The sequence below is a fragment of the Pundamilia nyererei genome, unplaced genomic scaffold, assembly GCF_000239375.1.
Source record: "Pundamilia nyererei isolate P.nyererei 1_Seehausen unplaced genomic scaffold, PunNye1.0 scaffold00167, whole genome shotgun sequence".
Classification (NCBI taxonomy): domain Eukaryota; kingdom Metazoa; phylum Chordata; class Actinopteri; order Cichliformes; family Cichlidae; genus Pundamilia; species Pundamilia nyererei.
In genome coordinates, this window is record NW_005187568.1 from 1,206,076 (window position 1) to 1,225,141 (window position 19,066).

Below are 19,066 nucleotides of genomic sequence, written 5' to 3' on the forward strand. Positions count from 1 at the left end.
TATAAAGTGGTTCTATATAGTGTGTAACTGTTAATATAGAGCGTTATTAAATTTATTGCTAATGCAATCATATGGCACACTGGCTTCTGAGGAAATTTTAGATGGCACTCATCAGAAAGGTTGCCTACCCCTGGTCTAGACTTTCACGCTTTACCTTATACACTGTATTTCCATTTATGTTTGCACGTTTTAACTGATCACTGCACCCATTTCCCAATTTTCCAGGACAATACAACGAAAAAGAAAAAAGGCTCACCCTACTTATCAAAATACAAAGTCATGCCATTGGCTAATGATCAAGTGGACTGGCCCATACAATCTGAGCGCTTAAAGAGCTTTCTACTACAATCTTCCTGCCATCCACATTCATACAATGCTTTCATTCTATGTCTTATAAGCACTTCATCCAAGAAGGACACACTCGCACTCTGATGGACACATAGGGGCAACTTCACTTTGAAACACGCTGGAAGATCCAGACACTGACCGTGGGTTAACAGTAGGTCAACCAACCACTGTACCTTCTGATCAACAGCCACTTCTGCCCTTACCTGAAAGTCTAGGCTGTGATTATGTATACAGGGGAAAAAAATAATTAACTTGCTTATCTGGCTCTGCATTTTTATGCCAAATCCACCAGAGTTGTTGCCTGTTTATACACACAACAGTCAAGAAACCATGTTTAACACCAAAACAGCTTCAGAATTGACTCTCTCTGTTTTGTCCTTCACCAGTTAACAAAATACTCAACTTTACCTGATAAATACTAGCAATGTGGTTCTGGGCAATGTAAACATCTATTTCTGCTGGTCACTGTTGGAGCAAGCAGTAAGGCTGAACCAAAACAAGCTGAAAAAATGCTAAAATACAGCCCCCCTTACATTCTATACAGAGATACAGTTGACATGTGCGTTTTATATCACAGTTAGTCAGAAAAGCAGTAAATATGTAAACAAAGCTTATCTGATTTACTAGTGAGACACAGCACAGAAATGAGTTGTCTCTCTTCAGTTGTGTTGACAAAACAAACTGACTTTTTTGCCAGAGGCTGCCCTCGCGGGGAAACTGAAAAAGCAGCCTTACCTGTCACAGAGGTGGTTCACTGCACCGTATGAGTCGCAGGAACAGGGCTGGCAGCCACTGGTGCCATTTGTGAAGTAATCCTCCTCGCAGTCCTCACACTGCAGACCAGTGTAGCCCTTCACACACGAACATTGACCGGTGCTCTTGTCACAGTCGTCGGGATGTGAAATCCCCTCAAAGTCACTGCTGCAGTTACAAAGGATCTCTGAGTGAGTGGTGGCTGGGGTGTGACAAAAAAACAGGAAAGACAAAAAAAATGTAAATAACGCATGAAGGACAACAGTAGTGAAAGCAGGTCAGTACTGACCACACTACACAAAATGATGAACATTGTTTATTTCACAAATATTATTTCACAACAAAACATTTCAAATGCAACAAGCAGTGACTTGTGTAATGTGCAAAACAGGGATTTTAAAACCTTTTTGTTGTGACCCTTAACAGCCTAATATACATATGAATGACTAGCCAGTTTAGCTTCCACTTCCACCATTTGACGCAAAATAATGTTGCGTGGGGGTTTAGGTAGGTAGGTAGAAGCCTGGGGATGCCAGTGTTAAAGATGAAAATACATATGTTTCCTTCAAAGTCATAAACCATTCAACTTTTCATCTATAATTTTTTTTTTTTTTTTTTACCCTGGTTTCACCCTGCTTGTTCAACACTTTCTCCTTTTCACTCCCTGTTTGTTTAGGTCTAGCAACAAACTACTTTGTTGGGATTAGGTAAAAAAAACAAAAAACATTGCGGTTTGGGTTAAAATACATCCTTTCACAATGTTAACCATATCTTACACAGCAAACCTCTCCCATCGGCAACAAGTGTCTTTGCCATTTCCTTGGATACCACAGTTATGTGTCCTACAACTGTGACAACCGCTAGCAGATTTATACAGTCCCGATCAAAAGGTTAAAGCGCTTGAAAAATGGCAACAACAAAAAAAATATCATATTTTGTACGGTTGGATCTTAACGAGGTTCTAACAAGCTTGGAACCAAGCTTTAACATGGAACAAGGAGAAATGGGAGTGAGACAAAACATTTGTTTGAGCATGCAATTTATTAAAAATAACACTTAAAGTGAAACTTTTTGCATTTGGAGGTCACTAAAGTTACACCACACCCTCTCCATGACCCTAGATAGGTCACCAGTGACATGAGCCCTACCCCACGAAGAACCTTCAACAAACTCTGAGTGTAAAAGTAAACTCTGAGTTGATTAACTCTAATCTGTAACTGAGTTCCCTGTACCAGACCAGCTGATCAGAGCAAGTTCAGTCATTTCAGAGCATGTTCATGCGCACATTCAGCTGCACATGCATGAATGTGGAAAGGACAATCTGCATTTGTAATCCGGTGGCCTAAGAGAAATGAACACATGTCAGTACTGACTATGATATTTACCTGAAATCACAGCAAGGAAGAGGAGTAATTATAATCAGCTTGAGATACTATGTCATCTTCATAATAAGTATGAATGTTTAATTTAAAAAAAAAAAATAGATACAAAAAAATAAATGTCTGCTGGCATCTTTTACCCAACTTGAAGTGTCATTAGATGAAGCTGGAACCCTAATTTAGGTTTGATTTGTGAATCTAATTATTCAAACTGTAGGAGTCAGAAACGGAGGATTAAAATATGAAGAAACAGATCACAGTTTACTGATAGACCTGCTGTTAATTACCCAGATAGCAAAAGATCATTTTGTTTTTTCAATATTTATTCAGTAAAAATCGAATCTACTGGAGTACTATAACAACCTCACTTTTTTTTTTAAAATACAATTTTTTTTATTTATTTTCCCCACTACTGAATAAAAACCCCTTAATGAGATTTACAGAAAAACTCTGCTTTTATGTTCCCTTGTTAACCTGATCTAACAGCAGCTTCCCTTACAAATGATGGCTCTCTTACAGTCATAACAGAGATGCTGTACGTTACTTTCTGTGGAGCTTGCATTGAATAAAGACTTGGAAAAGTACTATCAGTAAAGCTAAACATGATTTTACTTCAATACTTCAATACAGTCTTGGGGGATCAGCCATTTCAAATAAGGAGCACAGATTGTGCCAGGGAGTAAGCCATTATGAATGGATCTAATCAGAGGAGCTAAGAAATGATGAGAACCAAAGATCCGGGCCTGACTCAGTCAGAATCCGTGATCCATATCCATTTTGGATGTCAATGTGAGGACGCCACTTGCACTTGGCCTAACCCATGCAAGTGTTTGTAAAAACCCACTGAGACATGTTCAGACTGAATTTCAGACCATGTACCTTTCAAAATGTTGTTTGACATCATTTCATGACTGAATGTCAATCTGTGAACAAATTTTTAACGCGGAATGTCAGAACGGACTTCAAAAACTCATTTAGTTGTATTATAGAGCCTTATCTCAAAGATCCCAGCTGTGACAGGCATTTTTTATGACTGTTACCATTTACTATATGACAAGTGATTCATCATTGATCAGTCTTCTCTGTCTAAAGACCCTTTTCTTTAAATAGTGATTGCTACAGTAAGGCTCAATAGATGTTTGCAGTGGACAAAAACAGGCTGTCACTCTGTAGGCAGTAATGGAGCTATCAGAGTCAGAGTTAGCAGGATGGAGACTAAAATTTTATTCCGAGTAGATAATAACTCTGTCCTTATATACTGACAACTGAGTGAATGTCATAGCACTCATGTTAATTAAAAAAAATAGCACACTAACATCTAAGTGTTTGTAAAATGAATTATGCTTTGACAGCAACTTTATGAATGAGGAAATGTGGCATCACACAGGTGGATCAGGTGCAGCAAGAGGGGAAGAGTGAGGAAGAAATTGAGACTTTGAAGTTTACAGAGTCTATTTCCATGGTGACTGATTCAGTTTTTCCTGGAACAGAAAACCCAGAATTTCACTCATCTCAGTTCAAACATTTGACCTAATGTTTTAAGCCTTTTTATAGCTGATCATGCTGTCACTGTCATTGCAGCATTCCACAGCTAATGGAATCGGCGTGATGCACTGTGTTTGTAAAGAGCGAAGTCTTTATGCTAGCATTTGTCATAAACCAGTTTAGCCCAACATTACACAGACACCTGCCTTACACATTTACTGAATCTGGAAACTTTGGAACTGGTAGTGGAAGAGAAATTTAATTTGAAAATGGACCAAATGTGAGCATGCCCAGAAATGAAGACACTAGGTGCTGCCCTGGCTTCCACCATCGTTCACTTTAAGCTGCACAATCGAACCACAGTCCACTAATATCATCTGTGTCTAGGAGCTGCCCACTGTGTTGTGCTAAAGAAGTGCACAAAGTTACACTTTGCTCATCCAGATTTTTCAAATGAAACCTTGTCTTTCTTTGGCTGGTTTCTGTTTTGTTGAAAGCACAATTCACTTATGCTTCAAAAAAACAAAAAACAAGATTCTCATCTCATGGAGACTCTAGACAGTCTAGAGATAAGTGTGCAACTGTGCTGCATATGGAGGATGTAATGACAGACATGTGGATGAATCCACAGAGTGCCAATCTATTATTCATCTGATCTCAGGCTAGGTGTGGCAACTGAAGGCTCGACTGTGTGTCTCCATTCTGTGCTCAGCAGTGAGACAAAGAAAACATAAAAACATGCTGTTCTGCTCTCTTATTTGTCTATGTGGTGTGCACACGATATCTCAACTAACATTAAGAGAGGAAGGGACAGCTAAATTTTAATGCATTCCCGCTCAGGCGTCCTACTCAGATTATACTCGTCTGCCACTGCTGCTTGGAGTTTTATGTAACTAATAAAGGCCTGTGGTTACGCAAGCTTGTTGAATATACAGTCTGGGCCTTTGCTACAGCAATGTCCGCATAGGAACTGTCAGTTCTGATCACGCCTGAAAATGTGTGCGATCCAGTGAATGCATCACCCCTAACACACGCACAAAGTTCATTCTTAAAACCCAGCTTCCGCTAGGTGTGAGATGATTCTGTGAGGCCGCGGCAGCAAGTTTGATTTAGATTGCACTGGAACTGCGTGCAGCGAGGAAGAGAAGGTGAGGAGGAACCGAAGCAAGAGTTCATCTTTCTCCTATTTAACTTGCTGTAAAGGGTTGTGACAGCATGGCTGCTGGTATTCAGGAACAGACAGTGGCAGACTGCTCGCCATGAAAAAAGAAAAAGAAAAACAAAACAACTGCCTCCTGTCCTGCCTAATTTAGAGCTTGCTATGGTGAAAACAATCATTGTGCTTTGAGATTTGTTTGGAGAGTCAAAACGCATTATCTTCCATGAAGCACTGGGAGACTTTGCAAAGTAAAGCTGTGGAAAAACACCACATGGTATTGGTCTATGGGGCCTCTGCCCTGGAAGAGAATCTACTGAGGTAGCCGAGCGAGGCGTTATCCCGAATGATGTGATGATGTCGTGTGAGTGGCCTTCACGCTACAAGAATAGAGTTTCGGGGGTTTTGAAGTTACAAATCTAAACAAGGCCAGCTGAAGTTTCCATTTATGACCTGACACGTGGCCATGTGTTTCATTTTGACCTCACGGTTCACGTAACAAAGTGGATCAAATGACTTAAAAGGAGAAATGACTAAATGCCTCACTAACATGAAAAAGGATCCAGGAAGCAGTTTGGTAAATATGCTGCATTTTGACTGAACACTTCCTGCACTCTGGTAGAGTATATTTGCATGAATCGCAGTTCAAAAATCTTTATTTATCTGCTCGCGTGCAGAACCTGTTTTTCCTCTTTGGGCTAACTTTTTTTTCTTATTGGCTGTCAATTATGAACAGAAGGTCTGAACAGCAGGTGGGTGGAGCTTCTGTGATCCCAGCCAAAGTTCAACATTTTAACTTTGTTGCTCACTCATTTATTTCTAGCTCCATACTTCAATCCTTGAACTCTACTAGAGCAAGAAAACCATTCTTAGTTAACATATACTAGGCCCTGGCTCACCTCCTCAGTTCGCCTTTTGACAGAGACAAAGCTGTTTGTTTCATTCTGCTTTACTAGCGACTGTCTGTTCACTTTTGTGCTCATAGCGAGAGCTGACCATATTAGGGATATTACCTCTATATAACCAAGAGCACAAAAAACAGCCAGAAACTCAGTGTTTAGAGCTGTAGCCTGAGTTTTTAGCTGATAGGGATTACTTGTAGGTACATTAACCTCATTATTTGAACAATCATTCCTTTTTAATGTGAGCATCCACCATTGTGACAGTGTGCATATGACAGAAAATAAGGTAAACCAATTCAAAAGCTTATTTTGTCCAACCAGAATGCTTATGGCCCAAACAGACTTACATATTTATTACTTACATATTATGAAAAGAAAAATAAACTCAAACTGTTTTTTTGATAACGTTTAATCAGTATCAATAGAATTTTTTCTTGTTTATGTGCCATGTTATAGACTTATAGATACTCACAGCTAACTATAACAGTAAAACTACTTACATGTGAAATGGATAATGCTGATGTGGATGTTACTTTGTAAAGGGCCACTCGCGTAAACACTGTTGCAGACCAAGCAGACCCCCATGCCTCCACCCCCTGTTGAAATAGCACTTCCTGATGGTGGCAGCCTCTTGGCTTGACGAACAAGACAAAGACTCCAGGGTGTTTATGTGGCCTCTAAGCTCCCACAGGATCCCCTGCTAACATGCAGGTACCTGACAACACAGATGAACACCTTGAGGGATTCCATTTCCATAACATAACAGGTCAGAGCTGGGGAATATTGTGCTTGTTGTGTTCATTTCTGGAATACAGTTGTGATCCAGCACCAAGAAATAACCTCTGAGCATCCACCAGGTCAACGATGATCCACTTGGCAGCAGAGTTAGTTTGTATTTTAGATATATGCCACTTTCAGAAACTAAAACATGTTGCCTCTCAAATTAGGCCTCTTATGTATATTTTAGCATAACGCTACTTCTGTTATAAGGTTAAGCCAAAATCAAACTCGAAACAGTCAAAATGGAAGATGTTCTTTAACAATGTTCCACTGAACATTTGTGCATCTTTAATGGCCCATCTACCAGTTCAACCAGAACCCAAGCTTTACTTCTTTCCTCCCAAACCAGTCAAATCTGGAGATTTCTCAATAGCCATTTATGGCTGCAGTACACCACAACCAGCTTTCTTAATCCGCCACCATCACTAGGATTAATGCTGACAGTCAGGTAGGACACAGTGAGGAGAACAAAGGGGTCACTGTAAAAAAACATGACTAGATTGGACCCCCTGGTGTGGGGAAGCCAATATCATTCAAATACAGTAGCCTGAATTTTACACTTAGGTTCAGGAGGTGTGCAACTGTGTGTGTACGTGTTGGTGTGTGTGGTGCACTATAAAGCTACAAGCAGAACACAGTGTGGCCCGGGGAGATAGGGGATGAAGCTTTTACAGACAAAAAGGGAATAGACAGTGTTGAACAAGAACACATAAAAACTATTTTTATGTGGTTACAACAGGATAAGGGCAAAAGAAAGCCAAAGCACGAAGACACACCATCTGCTGAAGGTGAATTTTGGACATTTGTGCGGTATTTGTGGCAGACTGGAGAACAACACCATGGATGCTGAGATGTGTGTGAGGTGTGAGAGGAGGAGGAGGAGGGGGCAGACTCCCCCACTGTCATTGCTCATTCATGGCTTGGCCTGCCTAGCCATTTTGCTTGGATGGCCTTGTTCTGAATATGCCAAGCAAACAACAATGGAGAAGATGAAGCAGCTATATGAGCAGCGTATTCCCTGTCAGCTGCAAACATGGCTGCTCTGACTATACAGAATCAAGGCTTGGATGAATTCTCTGTGAATTGGAGAAACTGAGTGAACAACAACAGGATTACACACCCCCTCAAGCCCCCCACACCCAACCCCAACAACGTAATATATGTCACACTCGTCCTAAAATAATAATAATTAAAAAATGAAACCCTATGTTAGAACGGAGCTGTGCAGGGGAAGCATCTAGGCTCTTGCTTATTTTCAAAGGGGCACACTATGCACTCTGAGGCGTCTGCCCATTGTTGCAATCTGGTTAATTCGGTGGATGCGTCATACCCACGGAGGCACCATCCGAGCCTACTGATGTGACTGCGCAACACAAACGTTAAATCTGCAAAGGTTCCTGCTTCACAGGACTCACCCTGGCTGCTCTCCACTGAGGTAACAGATGTGTCGATATTATCCGCAGCCCAGGCATCGTTGGCCGTGCGCTGGGAAACCATGGACACCAAGGTCTGCAGCATTTTCTCCGGAGTGAAGAGGGATGTTCGCGCGTCGGCGGACCGCTTGCGCACGCCGGTTAGCCTGGAAAACGGTGTTGTTTGTTCTTTAGTGTATGGGATTATTCCAACATCAGGGGCGTGAATTGTGCTGGTGGGGGTGGGTGTCGGGTCCGTGGCTGGCGTTTTGGAGATGGCCGTGGTGGTGGTGGAAGGATCGGCTGAAACAATAGTCGGCAACGGTGCGAGTCCGGCTGAAGGCGAGAGAGTGAACCAGCTCTCTGGTAAACTGCGAAGCATGTCGTTGCGGAAGGTATCCCAGGCATCGGAGGCTGAGCCGCTTTTCCCGGAGATAGACGACGCATCGTAGGTACTGATGCGGGGCGCAGCTTCAGAAAACCCACTATATACATACAAAATAAATAGTAAAAGCAGAGATATGTACATCATTAAGGACGTTAACGTCATGTTCAGCCTCAGCTCTCCATGTAAGCCCCAGTAATGGTCTTCCTCAGACCGTTCCCTGAATGGACGTGTACTCCAGCATTGATGTCTCCCGGCGGCGTACACTGCTGTTTGTTGCCCTATGAACCACCGTCAACACTTCACCTGCGCTGCAACCTAGCGCGAGCCGTTCCTCAGATCGACGTACCAGTGAGCCAATGGGAGCCCAGGAAAAATGCCCACGGGGCACTCGATCGCTCGTTGATTGGATAGTCCCTTTTTCACGCCGCAGACAATAAGTTGTAAATTATCAAGTGTCTCAGCCTCCCCGAAAATTATAACCGGTTTCCATTCATGAATTTTTTGTATTGATAGGGTACTTTGTAAAAATAATGTGGCAAATGTAAGTTTATTATTTTTTGTCCCATTTTACACCTCAGTATGCGCCCGCTTAGGTATGGAAATTTCCAATAATTGCTGGCCTAAAGGTCCAATTATTGCCTTGCTCTTAATAACACCACATGCATTAACTGTCATAAAATTTACTAGCATCATTAAAAAATTTCCTGGAGCTACTCTTCCTGAAACGCAATCTACAGCTTAATAAAAAGCTCTGTGTGAAATAAAGGTGACTTGGGCATAAGTTTGAGTGGATCATGGGTATTTTCTCTCCTGACGTATGTGAAAACGAACACGTTTTTGCTAAACCCTGGTTGTGAAACCGCATAATCCATATTCCATGTCCTCACCAGTGCCATGGTGGCATATTTGGGCCAAGCATCAAACAGGAAGCTGACCATGGAAAGCGCAGGCTGCAAAAGATCACGGGTTAAACAGCGGGCAAGCTTAATGTACTACATGTACAACAACTAAAGCAGTAATACCATTTTTCCGTTTTTAGTTTTCTCATTTACCCAAAATGGGACAGCAAGGCTATGAGCGAATGGGACCGTGCTAAGGCTTTGCTAATAAAAACGTGTGAGTCCATCAAACATTTAAACGCAGCGTAACCATCACCTAGTCATGGTTAAAAAAAAAACCCCACAATGAAAGCTGTACAAGCCTTCTACCAAGAAGATGGTTTGTCAGGTCTTCAGTGTTGTTATCCAGCAGATGTGATGTGGGGAGAGCTATAGTCAGAGCATGCTCCTCCTTTAAAAGTGTTTTTATATTGCATAATAATCAAAATGAGTCCGGTTTTAATATTGTATTGTTTTAAAAAATTTATAAAAACAAATAATTATCTTTACATACCTGTTTTTCTTCATCGTGTTTTCAGCAATACCTATCTTGCATGTGGTGAAATTGTCTAGAACACAGTGACAGGTTTAATGTTGCATTAAAATACTCACCCGTAAGAATTATAGGACACTTGTTATTATAAAACAACAACAAATATGTAAATGAATTATATTCAAGCAACACATTTCCATTTTTGTTCCACTAACAAAGACCAGAAGATGTTTGGTTTATTAAAAATATAAAAGAGTAAAGCTGGAAAAACTCAGGGTGCAGAGTGTCCTCCTGTGAATCCTATGGTTCCTGTGCTGAGAGAGAGTTACAAGAGAGAAAAAGAAACACAGTTCTGGGATGGAGGTAAATGCATTAGGAAATGAGGTGCCGTTTTCCTTTGAGCTGAGGGTGGCCCCCGCAAACCTCTCTGCAGGATACCCAGCTACTTTAGTTCAATTTTATATAAATAAAATAGAAATGAATTCCACCAGGAATGGAATTATTGTGACACTACAAAAAAGCAAAGCTTTATATTTTATAGATTGTTATTTATGAGTCAATTTATTCATTTTACAATCAGTTTTCATTCCTAATTTTTCTAAGGAAACAACAAAAATGTGCCTTCAAAAGTAGAATGAAAAAAATTCTGCAGCATAATTGATTACTAATTGATTTAGTAATTGATTATTAAATCAGTAATAACATGCACTGCCTTAACCACCCAAATATTCTCTAAAAATATGGACATCGTGCCACTTCAAACATACAGTTAATATCTGCAGTATTACACATATGCGTCACATGTTGATTTTATAGCAAGCAAGTTTTTAAAATAAAAAAAGTTAAGAAAACCCTTTATTCGTGATGTTTTCTCATATTTGTTAGCTGTTCACAGTGCCCGGTACTGGTTAGAAGAATTCTCCAAAAGTTGATTCTGTTCATTTGAACGTAACGTTTTCAGTGGGAGAAACGTTTCGTCACTCATCCAAGTGACTTCTTCAGTCACAGCTGACTACATGTTTCCCCAATCTTAAAAACAGTACATTTGCATAATGACTGAAACCAGCCCACTGAAGGAACAATGGACTGGTTTCCTTCAGTGAGGAAACCTGCAGTCAGCTGAGACTGAAGAAGTTACTTGGATGAGTGACGAAACGTTTCTCCCACTGAAAACGCTACGTCCAAATGAACAGAATCAACTTTTGGAGATTTACTTACCTGGATGATTGAGAATGCATCAAGACATTAGAAGAATTCAAATGTTCAATTACTGTATATGCAGTAGATCTGTTTGCAAAAGTAGTTTTTCCACACTTGACACTTGTTAAGTAATTTGTTGATGATACTAACGCTCTCCTTTGCAGCGCTCCTCTCCTCGCTGCTCCAGATTTCATGTGCCATCTTAAACTCGAGGTGGATGCCAGTGCTGTGTGGGCTGGAGCAGTGCTCCTGCAGGAGGATTCACTCTGTTACTTCTCAAAAAGCAACCATCAACTGCACAATAGTACAGCTGAAAAAGATATCACCCAATATGTATTCATTTATATTTACTCCTGAAATGTTTGTTGAGAGGATTTTGTAAATAATCTTTGTTAAGTAGTGAACTGTGAATATTTCACCACAGCACAGCACATTTCAGCAGAAGTGAGTCGTTTTTTGTTTGTTTTTTTTTGTTTACCTTTGGTTCCTCTTGTTCATTGATAGGGAGCCTAGATTAGAGAACTGTCTTTTAAAATTTCTGTTGTGGAAGCTCAACAGAAGTTTTTTTTTTTTTTTTAATGTTTTGGCATTGTCTACTTCCAGAGCAAAGAAACTGATTCTAGCATCTTAAATGGTACTGTGCTGTTGCTCTTTTCTTGGGGCTGGTGAGGAGTAAGGATTGGGGAGTCACGTTATGTTTAGGTTGTGCCTACGCAAAAGTTTAGACGTTTATTTTAAGGTCACCACAGGAAGTAAGGGTATGGTCCCTTGATTTCTTGTAGTCAGTTTATGATTGGCAAGTGTTTGTTGCCCCCTAGTGGCCTCATGGGGCGATAACAAGTCCGTTTGTTAGAAAAGCTCGGAATCATATGGCCATATTCAGAAACGGTAGTGTAGCACACGTGTATACTGTGAGCAACACACATGATCCGTTACACCAAGGAAAAATACTGAAAGCACGCGCGCGCGCACACACACACACACACACACACACACACACACACACAAAGAAATAAAAAAAGAACCATATTTAACAATTCATGTAATTTGACAATATTTTGAAGGTGTTCACCAGAAATATTTTTATATGTTACTGTGTCCAAGCCAAACTGCTTATCCTGCAAAAGATACAGAGAATTGTCATGCAACACTTGAATAACACAAAACTACTACACTCAGTTTGTTTTGCAAGATGTTTCACAAAATAAAAACACACATTTGATCAAAACACATCATATACAGATCCAATATGTGATTAAAAATAATGACGTCACATATAATCTTTAAATGTGCAGTTTATCAAGTTTCACCTAGCAGTCTACACCTGCCTTCTCCTTTCTTTTCTTACATCTTTCTCCATCTCTGCAGTGAAGTTAGCTCTAATTTTTTCTCTCCCTGTGAGTTCCTGTGATTTATTTTTAATTTTATGTCCCAGGTGTGTGTTACTGGGGCTACAGTTGCCGATACACTGTGCATTGTTTTTGTACTATATCTTCTATTATGTCTTCCCTAGTTCAGCTTTCACAAGAGTATCCTCAGGGCAAATTGTGTAATAAATGATGCAAAGAAATTCAGTGTGCTTCAGGGTACTATTTAATATTAATATGTTATTTAGTATTAGTGTTGTTTCAAAACATTACTGATGGAAATGATCATTTAGCAGTGCTTAAGAAAAGGTGTATGACTTAAACTGAGATTTATTTTACATTATTCCCAGTATTGAGATGAATTGACAGGTTTGAGTTGGATAAAAGGAACCAGCTCCAGAACAATTCACCTCAATTGGAAAATAAAGATTAAGTAAATTCTAATTTCAACAATTTCCCTTCATTTCACGAAGAAATAGTCTTAAAACAGAAAAGGGGATAGCTAGAAAGACTTATGTGTGTGAAGGGTTCAGATTTACATATGGGCCCCAGTTTTATACTCCATTAGACTCCACCAAAAACCTGCCAAAACAGTTATTTTTACGGTAAGTATCGCTGAAGAATCCTTAATAGCTGCACAAATAATGACATGAAGAGTTTTGTCCCATGCAGAATTCACTTCCTGCTCCTTTTGACAATGCCATAAAGGTCTGTGGTCCAGCTGGGCATGGCAAAGGTTAGCTGCTATCATCATATTTGCTCAGTATGTAACTGTTAACAGCATCAAAATGCTAAAACTATAATAAAGGCAAAGTCAAAAGATGCACCTCATCAATGTTTATAGTTCATGATTAAGAAAAAATTCAAGATTCAAAGATTCAAAGCATTGTCATGTGTACAAAGAAAATAATTTCTCTGTGCAATGAAATTCTTTCTCTGCTGTCCACACACAGATGCCGGTTAATATGTACAAATAGGACTAGAACAGATAAAATACAAATAGTATAAATAGAGACAAAAATTGAAGTATTAAATAGATTTGTGTGCAAAAGAGCTATGAGCTTAATATGCTGGTTTGATATGTAAGATGACCTGATGTGAAAAAATTATTATTACTGTTAAAATAGGTCAGCTGTTCAAGAGTCTGATAGCAGTGGGGAAGGAGGAGTTGTGGAGTCGGGATGTTCTGGATTTCACACTTCTAAACCTTCGTCCCGAGGGCAGAAGTGTGAACAGTCTGTGTTGGGGGTGTGTGGGGGTCTTTGAGGATGGAGGCAGCTCTCCTCTGTTGCTGTGGCAGGGCATGGTTTGTCGCTCTGCTGCTGTGGCCCAGAGGAGAGAGCTGTGGTGTGCAGCAGGAGGTCATTGAAAAGGTGCTGCAAAGAAGAAATAATTGTGCAAATATACAGTCATTCATCACGTGCTGAGTTTCAGTAAGGTGAACAAGGTCTCACAGTTTGACGCTTATCCCATGGCCCAGGTCAGCAAGCTCCTGGACCGAGTAGGCACAGCTCATGTTTATTTATTCATCCAGGGGCTACTGGCAAATTTTCTTGGATTGGATGGATGGAGGTACAGTAACTGGTAAGTACATTCCTAAAACAAAAACAAAAAAAGAGGTGAGGCTGGTCTTGGGGCTTGCCAGTTACTACCACTGGTTTGTGGTCAGACCTGACCAAAAGGTGCCAAGGATCTTGTCCAGTGAATGGAGCAGTACCAGCTGGCATTTGTACAGGTAAAGAAGGCCCTCTATGGGGAACCCTTACTCCACACTGCTCAATTTTCTCTCCCTTTTATTCATGAAATGCCTTGAATAGAGGGGTGGGGGCAGTTTTGTCCCAGCAGGTACTGGAGGTCGATTGCCTGGTCGTTTGTATCAGCTGAAAGCTGTCAGAGTGGGAAACCTTGTAGACTTTACTTTGCAGCCATTTAACACTCTAATAAAAATTTACCAAGTTAACAATCCTTGAACAAACATTCTTTTTTTTTTTTTTTTTTCTTTTGGCCTGTCCCGTTTGGCTCTTTTGCCATCAGAATTGTTGTCTAAAGGCAAAGAAAGATACCCAACGGATTTACTTTACCAAACTGACCATCCCAGCCTTGCCGTAATGGTCCATTTGATTCACCTTTTATTGTTTATTTTATTTTCACTTACTGAATACGGGACAGACTTGACTGGGGGAAAGAAGGGGAGAAAGAAAGAGGGAAAGAGAAACAGCTGAGAAGAGGGACGGGGGAGAAGGGCAAAAGACAAAAACCAACAGAACGGGCAGAGAAAAAAAATGCATATATCAATCACCTGGATCACCTGCTGAGAAAGAAAAAAGAGAGCAAGCAGAAGAGAACAAGAGTAATAGAATAAACAACATCACAATGATATATGGGAATATGACAGTAAATACTAAATGTTAAGCATTATTGTGCAGCACATAAGATCAACAGAACACAGTGTGCTTTGAGGTAGGAGCCAAAAAGGGTGTAGTTTGTGGGTGTGATCACCCGTGTGTACACCTGTGAGCATGGACGCGCTTGTTTTTTGTTTTTTTAAAAGGTTCCTTCATGTAATAATCTGCTAGAGGGTGTGGGGGGGCCACAGCCCCGTCCTCCAGGGCGTGAAGCAGGTGTGGAGGAGATCAAAACTCCAGACATCCAGAGGCCCCCAGAACACAAGAGACCAAGGAAGACCAACAGAGGGGCAGCTGCGCCACTGTCCCGGAAAGAGCTGAGGAGAGTCCCAGATGAGGGCTCACTCAGCAGCCGCGGAGCAGAAGCCAGGGGGAGTTGCAGTGACGCACCTGTGAGCTCCGCCAGCAGCCAGCTGCGCCTGAGTGACCGAGCCCCAGGCCGAGAGGCCGGGGGCACCCCACCTCCGAAGTGGCCCGAGCGAGCCCCAGGCTCCAGGCCCCGATAAGCGGCCGCCAAGGAGTGACATTCTTTTAATAGCCAGCAGAGAGTGACTCCTGTGATTTCAGAGACACTTTTGATTGTATGTAAATCTATGAGAAAAGGGGCAAAAGTACTCTAGGTTTCCAAAACATGCATCTCAAAGCTTCTCTAACTAATTTTCTATGGTAGCTATCAACATCTTTTTTCCAATGACAGCTTTATCCTACCCTTATTAGTGAAGCTTAAGAAGCAAACTTAGCTGTTGTAGCCATCCATTTTGTAGCTTTTGTCAAAAAGGTAATATAAAATAAAACTGATGATGTAGATCAGTGAATCAATTTGTTGTTCACACTTGGCATTCAGCTTGGTGAAAGGGATAAAAAAAAATCTAGAACATCTTATACAAGATTTCAAATGTATTTCATTTGAATAACTATAGAATTAGCAACAGTAAATTCCTTGAATATCAGCAACTGAAATCCATCGTACAGGAAAAATTTAATCCCAGTCAACACAATCTATAAAAAGCTACTTGGGTAATAAAATCTCTGTACCCCCAAATGGTAATCAAAAATGTATAAGGTGTTGTTTAAAATTGACAATTGTTCTTGCAAAAGCAAAATGTGTTCATCACCACTGTGCATTCAGATCAAAATTCTGATTGCAAAAGGAAAGAGGACAAAATAATAAATAAATTAAACAAGTGACTTTCCAGAAGCCACGGTTGCACTTTATTTTGTTTACTTTGCTGTGACACATTTATATGAGAAAAGAGATCAGAGACTACACCTTTACATACCTCTTCCTTTTCTAAGATCATTCGTTACTTGAAGAAAACAAAACTGAACAAACTCAAATCAAACTAGATCTAGTCCCAGCATCACTTCCATCACACCTGTGAAGTGTGGTGGGTCAATTCCAGTACTACTTAACACAGGTTTGTTTTTGTTTTCCGCCGTCTGTTCCAAACAATAAGTCCAGCATTTACATAATGGTGATCATTTACAAATCACATCAACTTTTTTGATTTCTGCGTTGCCTCATCATTCCTGGATGCTCTCATAGACTTCAAATCGGTACTGAATCCCATTCTCCTCCTGCAGCTCTTGTGGTACATCTGGAAACCTGTAGGAGAAATGATCTTTAACCTTTAATGCATCTTGATTCATCTACAAATAAAGTTTAGAGGGAAGTGCATTATTTCACATTCAAATACCCAATTTCAACATCATTCACATAACACTTTATTATATAATCAACCTTCAACATTTTCCTTACTTTGTTATGTGTGTACCAAGGAGTATTAGAGCTATTGATCATTTTGAGAAGGAGGTACAAATTTTGAGATAATTCTTGAAATAGTATTTTGACTATAAAGTTGAAATGTGTTGATTAGTTGTTTTTCCATGATGAACTGCCACGGCTGATGTGACCCTATACAAAATGCCCGGTGTAGAGGATCAAACAAATTATTTTCCATATAAAAAAAAATTGTACTGCGATGATGCACTGCACTGCATTATTATTTTTTGTGTAGTGTCAGATACTCCCTCTCGACACTTGCATGGACAAAAATAGTCACACGGCTCCATTATAGAACTTGCAAAGATACAAGAATTTCATGCACTGGCCCACAATGGGACAAATGGGATTCTGGTGGAATACAGTAAAACTTCCAAATATCAGTGGCTCATGGTAGTGCCAACTCCAAGCAACAGTTACCTGAAGCTTTATATTATAAGGTAAAGACCCTACAATAATACAAAGAAAATAGAGAAAACAATCAGATGACCCCATTTGAGCAAACACTTTAGCAAGAGTGGGAAGGAAAAACTCATTTTTAACAGGAAGAAACCTCTGGCAGAACCAGGCTCAGGGAGGGGCAGCCATCTGTTGCGACCTGTTGGGGGTGAGGGGAGGAAGACAGGACAAAGACACACTGTGGAAGAGAGCCAGAGATTAATAATAACTAATCATTAAATGCAGAGTGGTGTATAAACACATAGTGAGTGAAAGGGAAACACTCTGTCCATCATGGGAATCCCCCAGCAGCCTAGACCTATTGCAGCGTAACTAAAGGAGGATTCAGGGTCACCTGATCCAATCTATATGCAAAAATATTCAAAATGAGACCTGGTTCCACAGAAGAGGGGCCTGGACGCTGAAGTCTCTACTTCCCATTCAGTACTATATTTCAAAGATTTTCAGGGCGGAGTTCAATAACCTTAGTTTTATCTGATTTTAGAAGGAGTAAATTAGAGATCATCCATGTCTTTATTTCTTTAAGACATCACTGAAGTTTAATTAATTGGTGTGTGTTATCTGGCTTTATGGATTGAAAAAGTTGGATATCATCTGCATAGAAGTGAAAACGTTTGCTATGCCTTTTAATGATAGTGCATAAGTATAGTGTAAACAGAACTGGTCCTAGCACAGAATCCAGTAGAACTCCCAAAATTATCCTCTTTACACACAAGTAATTAAGTGTGTGAAGAGGACTCTCAATACAAACAAACAAATTGGAGACTGTTAGATAGATATGTTTCAAACAACTGCAGTGCATCACCTTACCTATCAGCATGCTCTAACCCAGGGGTGGGCAACTCCAGGCCTCGAGGGCCAGTGTCCCTGCAGGTTTTAGATGTGTCCTTGATCCAACACAGCTGATTTAAATGGCTACATTAGCTCCTCAACATGTCCTGAAGTTCTCCAGAGGGCTGGTAACGAACGAATCGGTTGATTCAGGTGTGTTGACCCAAGGTGAGATTTAAAACCTGCAGGACACCGGCCCTCGAGGCCTTGAATTGCCCACCCCTGCTCTAACCACTGTAATAAAATATAAGGATAAGCACAGAGACAAGTAAACTGACAGAGGCCATAAGAAGATCATTTTCCCTTCACTAAAGCTGTTTCTGTGCTGTGATGAGCTCTGAAACCTGACTGACTGTTTGACAACTACTCTTTCAAGAACCTTTGAGAAAAAACAAAGGTTGGAAAATGGCCTATAATTAGCTGACAGATGGGTCAGGTGATTGCTACTGCCAGCTCGACAGCCTGTGGTACGTAGCCAATTAATAGAGATAAGTTGATCATATTAAAGAATTGAAGCATTAATTAATGGTACGACTTCTTCGAGTAAGGGCCTGGTGGACGATAAATAAGAAATAAAACAGTTTTCTGGATTTTCCAGCTAGGGTGGACAAAGCTAAGCATCAGGGAAACTCCTCGGCCTGTTCTTCGAGGATTCCCGACAATTAGTGTGACTCAGGGGTATTTTAGTTCTGTTTAATGATTTGAAATGTGTGACAAATATGCATAAACTAGTGCCAAGCATGTGTGACGGTCTTACTCTGGCAGCAGATGATATTTGTCCAGACTGATCTCAGGTAAGAATGTGTCGCACTGAAACTGCTTCAGAATTTGAGTGACAAACAGTCTTCTCATTCCCGTGCTCCCCATCATCTCCTGGATGATCAAAACATAATTAAAGAGAAAGGTGTGTAGTTGCAGCTTCTCTTGAAGTGCTTCACTATATAACCATCAATAGTAGCAGTCACCAGTGTGACAGTAAAAACTAGGGCTGAACGATATATCGCATTTGCGATAATATCGCGACATGATCAAGTGCAATTTTCTAAC

General features: G+C 40.5%; 2 protein-coding genes across 2 annotated transcripts in view; both read right to left on the minus strand.

Annotated features, from left to right (window-relative positions):
• si:ch211-158d24.2 (multiple epidermal growth factor-like domains protein 9) overlaps nt 1-9,082 on the minus strand; it is a 39,830-nt gene extending 30,748 nt beyond the window's left edge. The window contains exons 1-2 of the mRNA XM_005745827.2: nt 8,219-9,082; nt 1,084-1,303 (exon numbers count right to left, since the gene is read on the minus strand). Coding sequence (XP_005745884.1) covers nt 1,084-1,303; nt 8,219-8,765 — 767 coding nt within the window. The 5' untranslated portion in view covers nt 8,766-9,082. The remainder of the gene's footprint in view (nt 1-1,083; nt 1,304-8,218) is intronic.
• Nucleotides 9,083-16,122: 7,040 nt separating this feature from the next.
• The window catches only part of dhfr (dihydrofolate reductase), a 17,025-nt gene continuing 14,081 nt past the window's right edge, over nt 16,123-19,066 (minus strand). The window contains exons 5-6 of the mRNA XM_005745828.2: nt 18,777-18,892; nt 16,123-16,552 (exon numbers count right to left, since the gene is read on the minus strand). Coding sequence (XP_005745885.1) covers nt 16,471-16,552; nt 18,777-18,892 — 198 coding nt within the window. The 3' untranslated portion in view covers nt 16,123-16,470. The remainder of the gene's footprint in view (nt 16,553-18,776; nt 18,893-19,066) is intronic.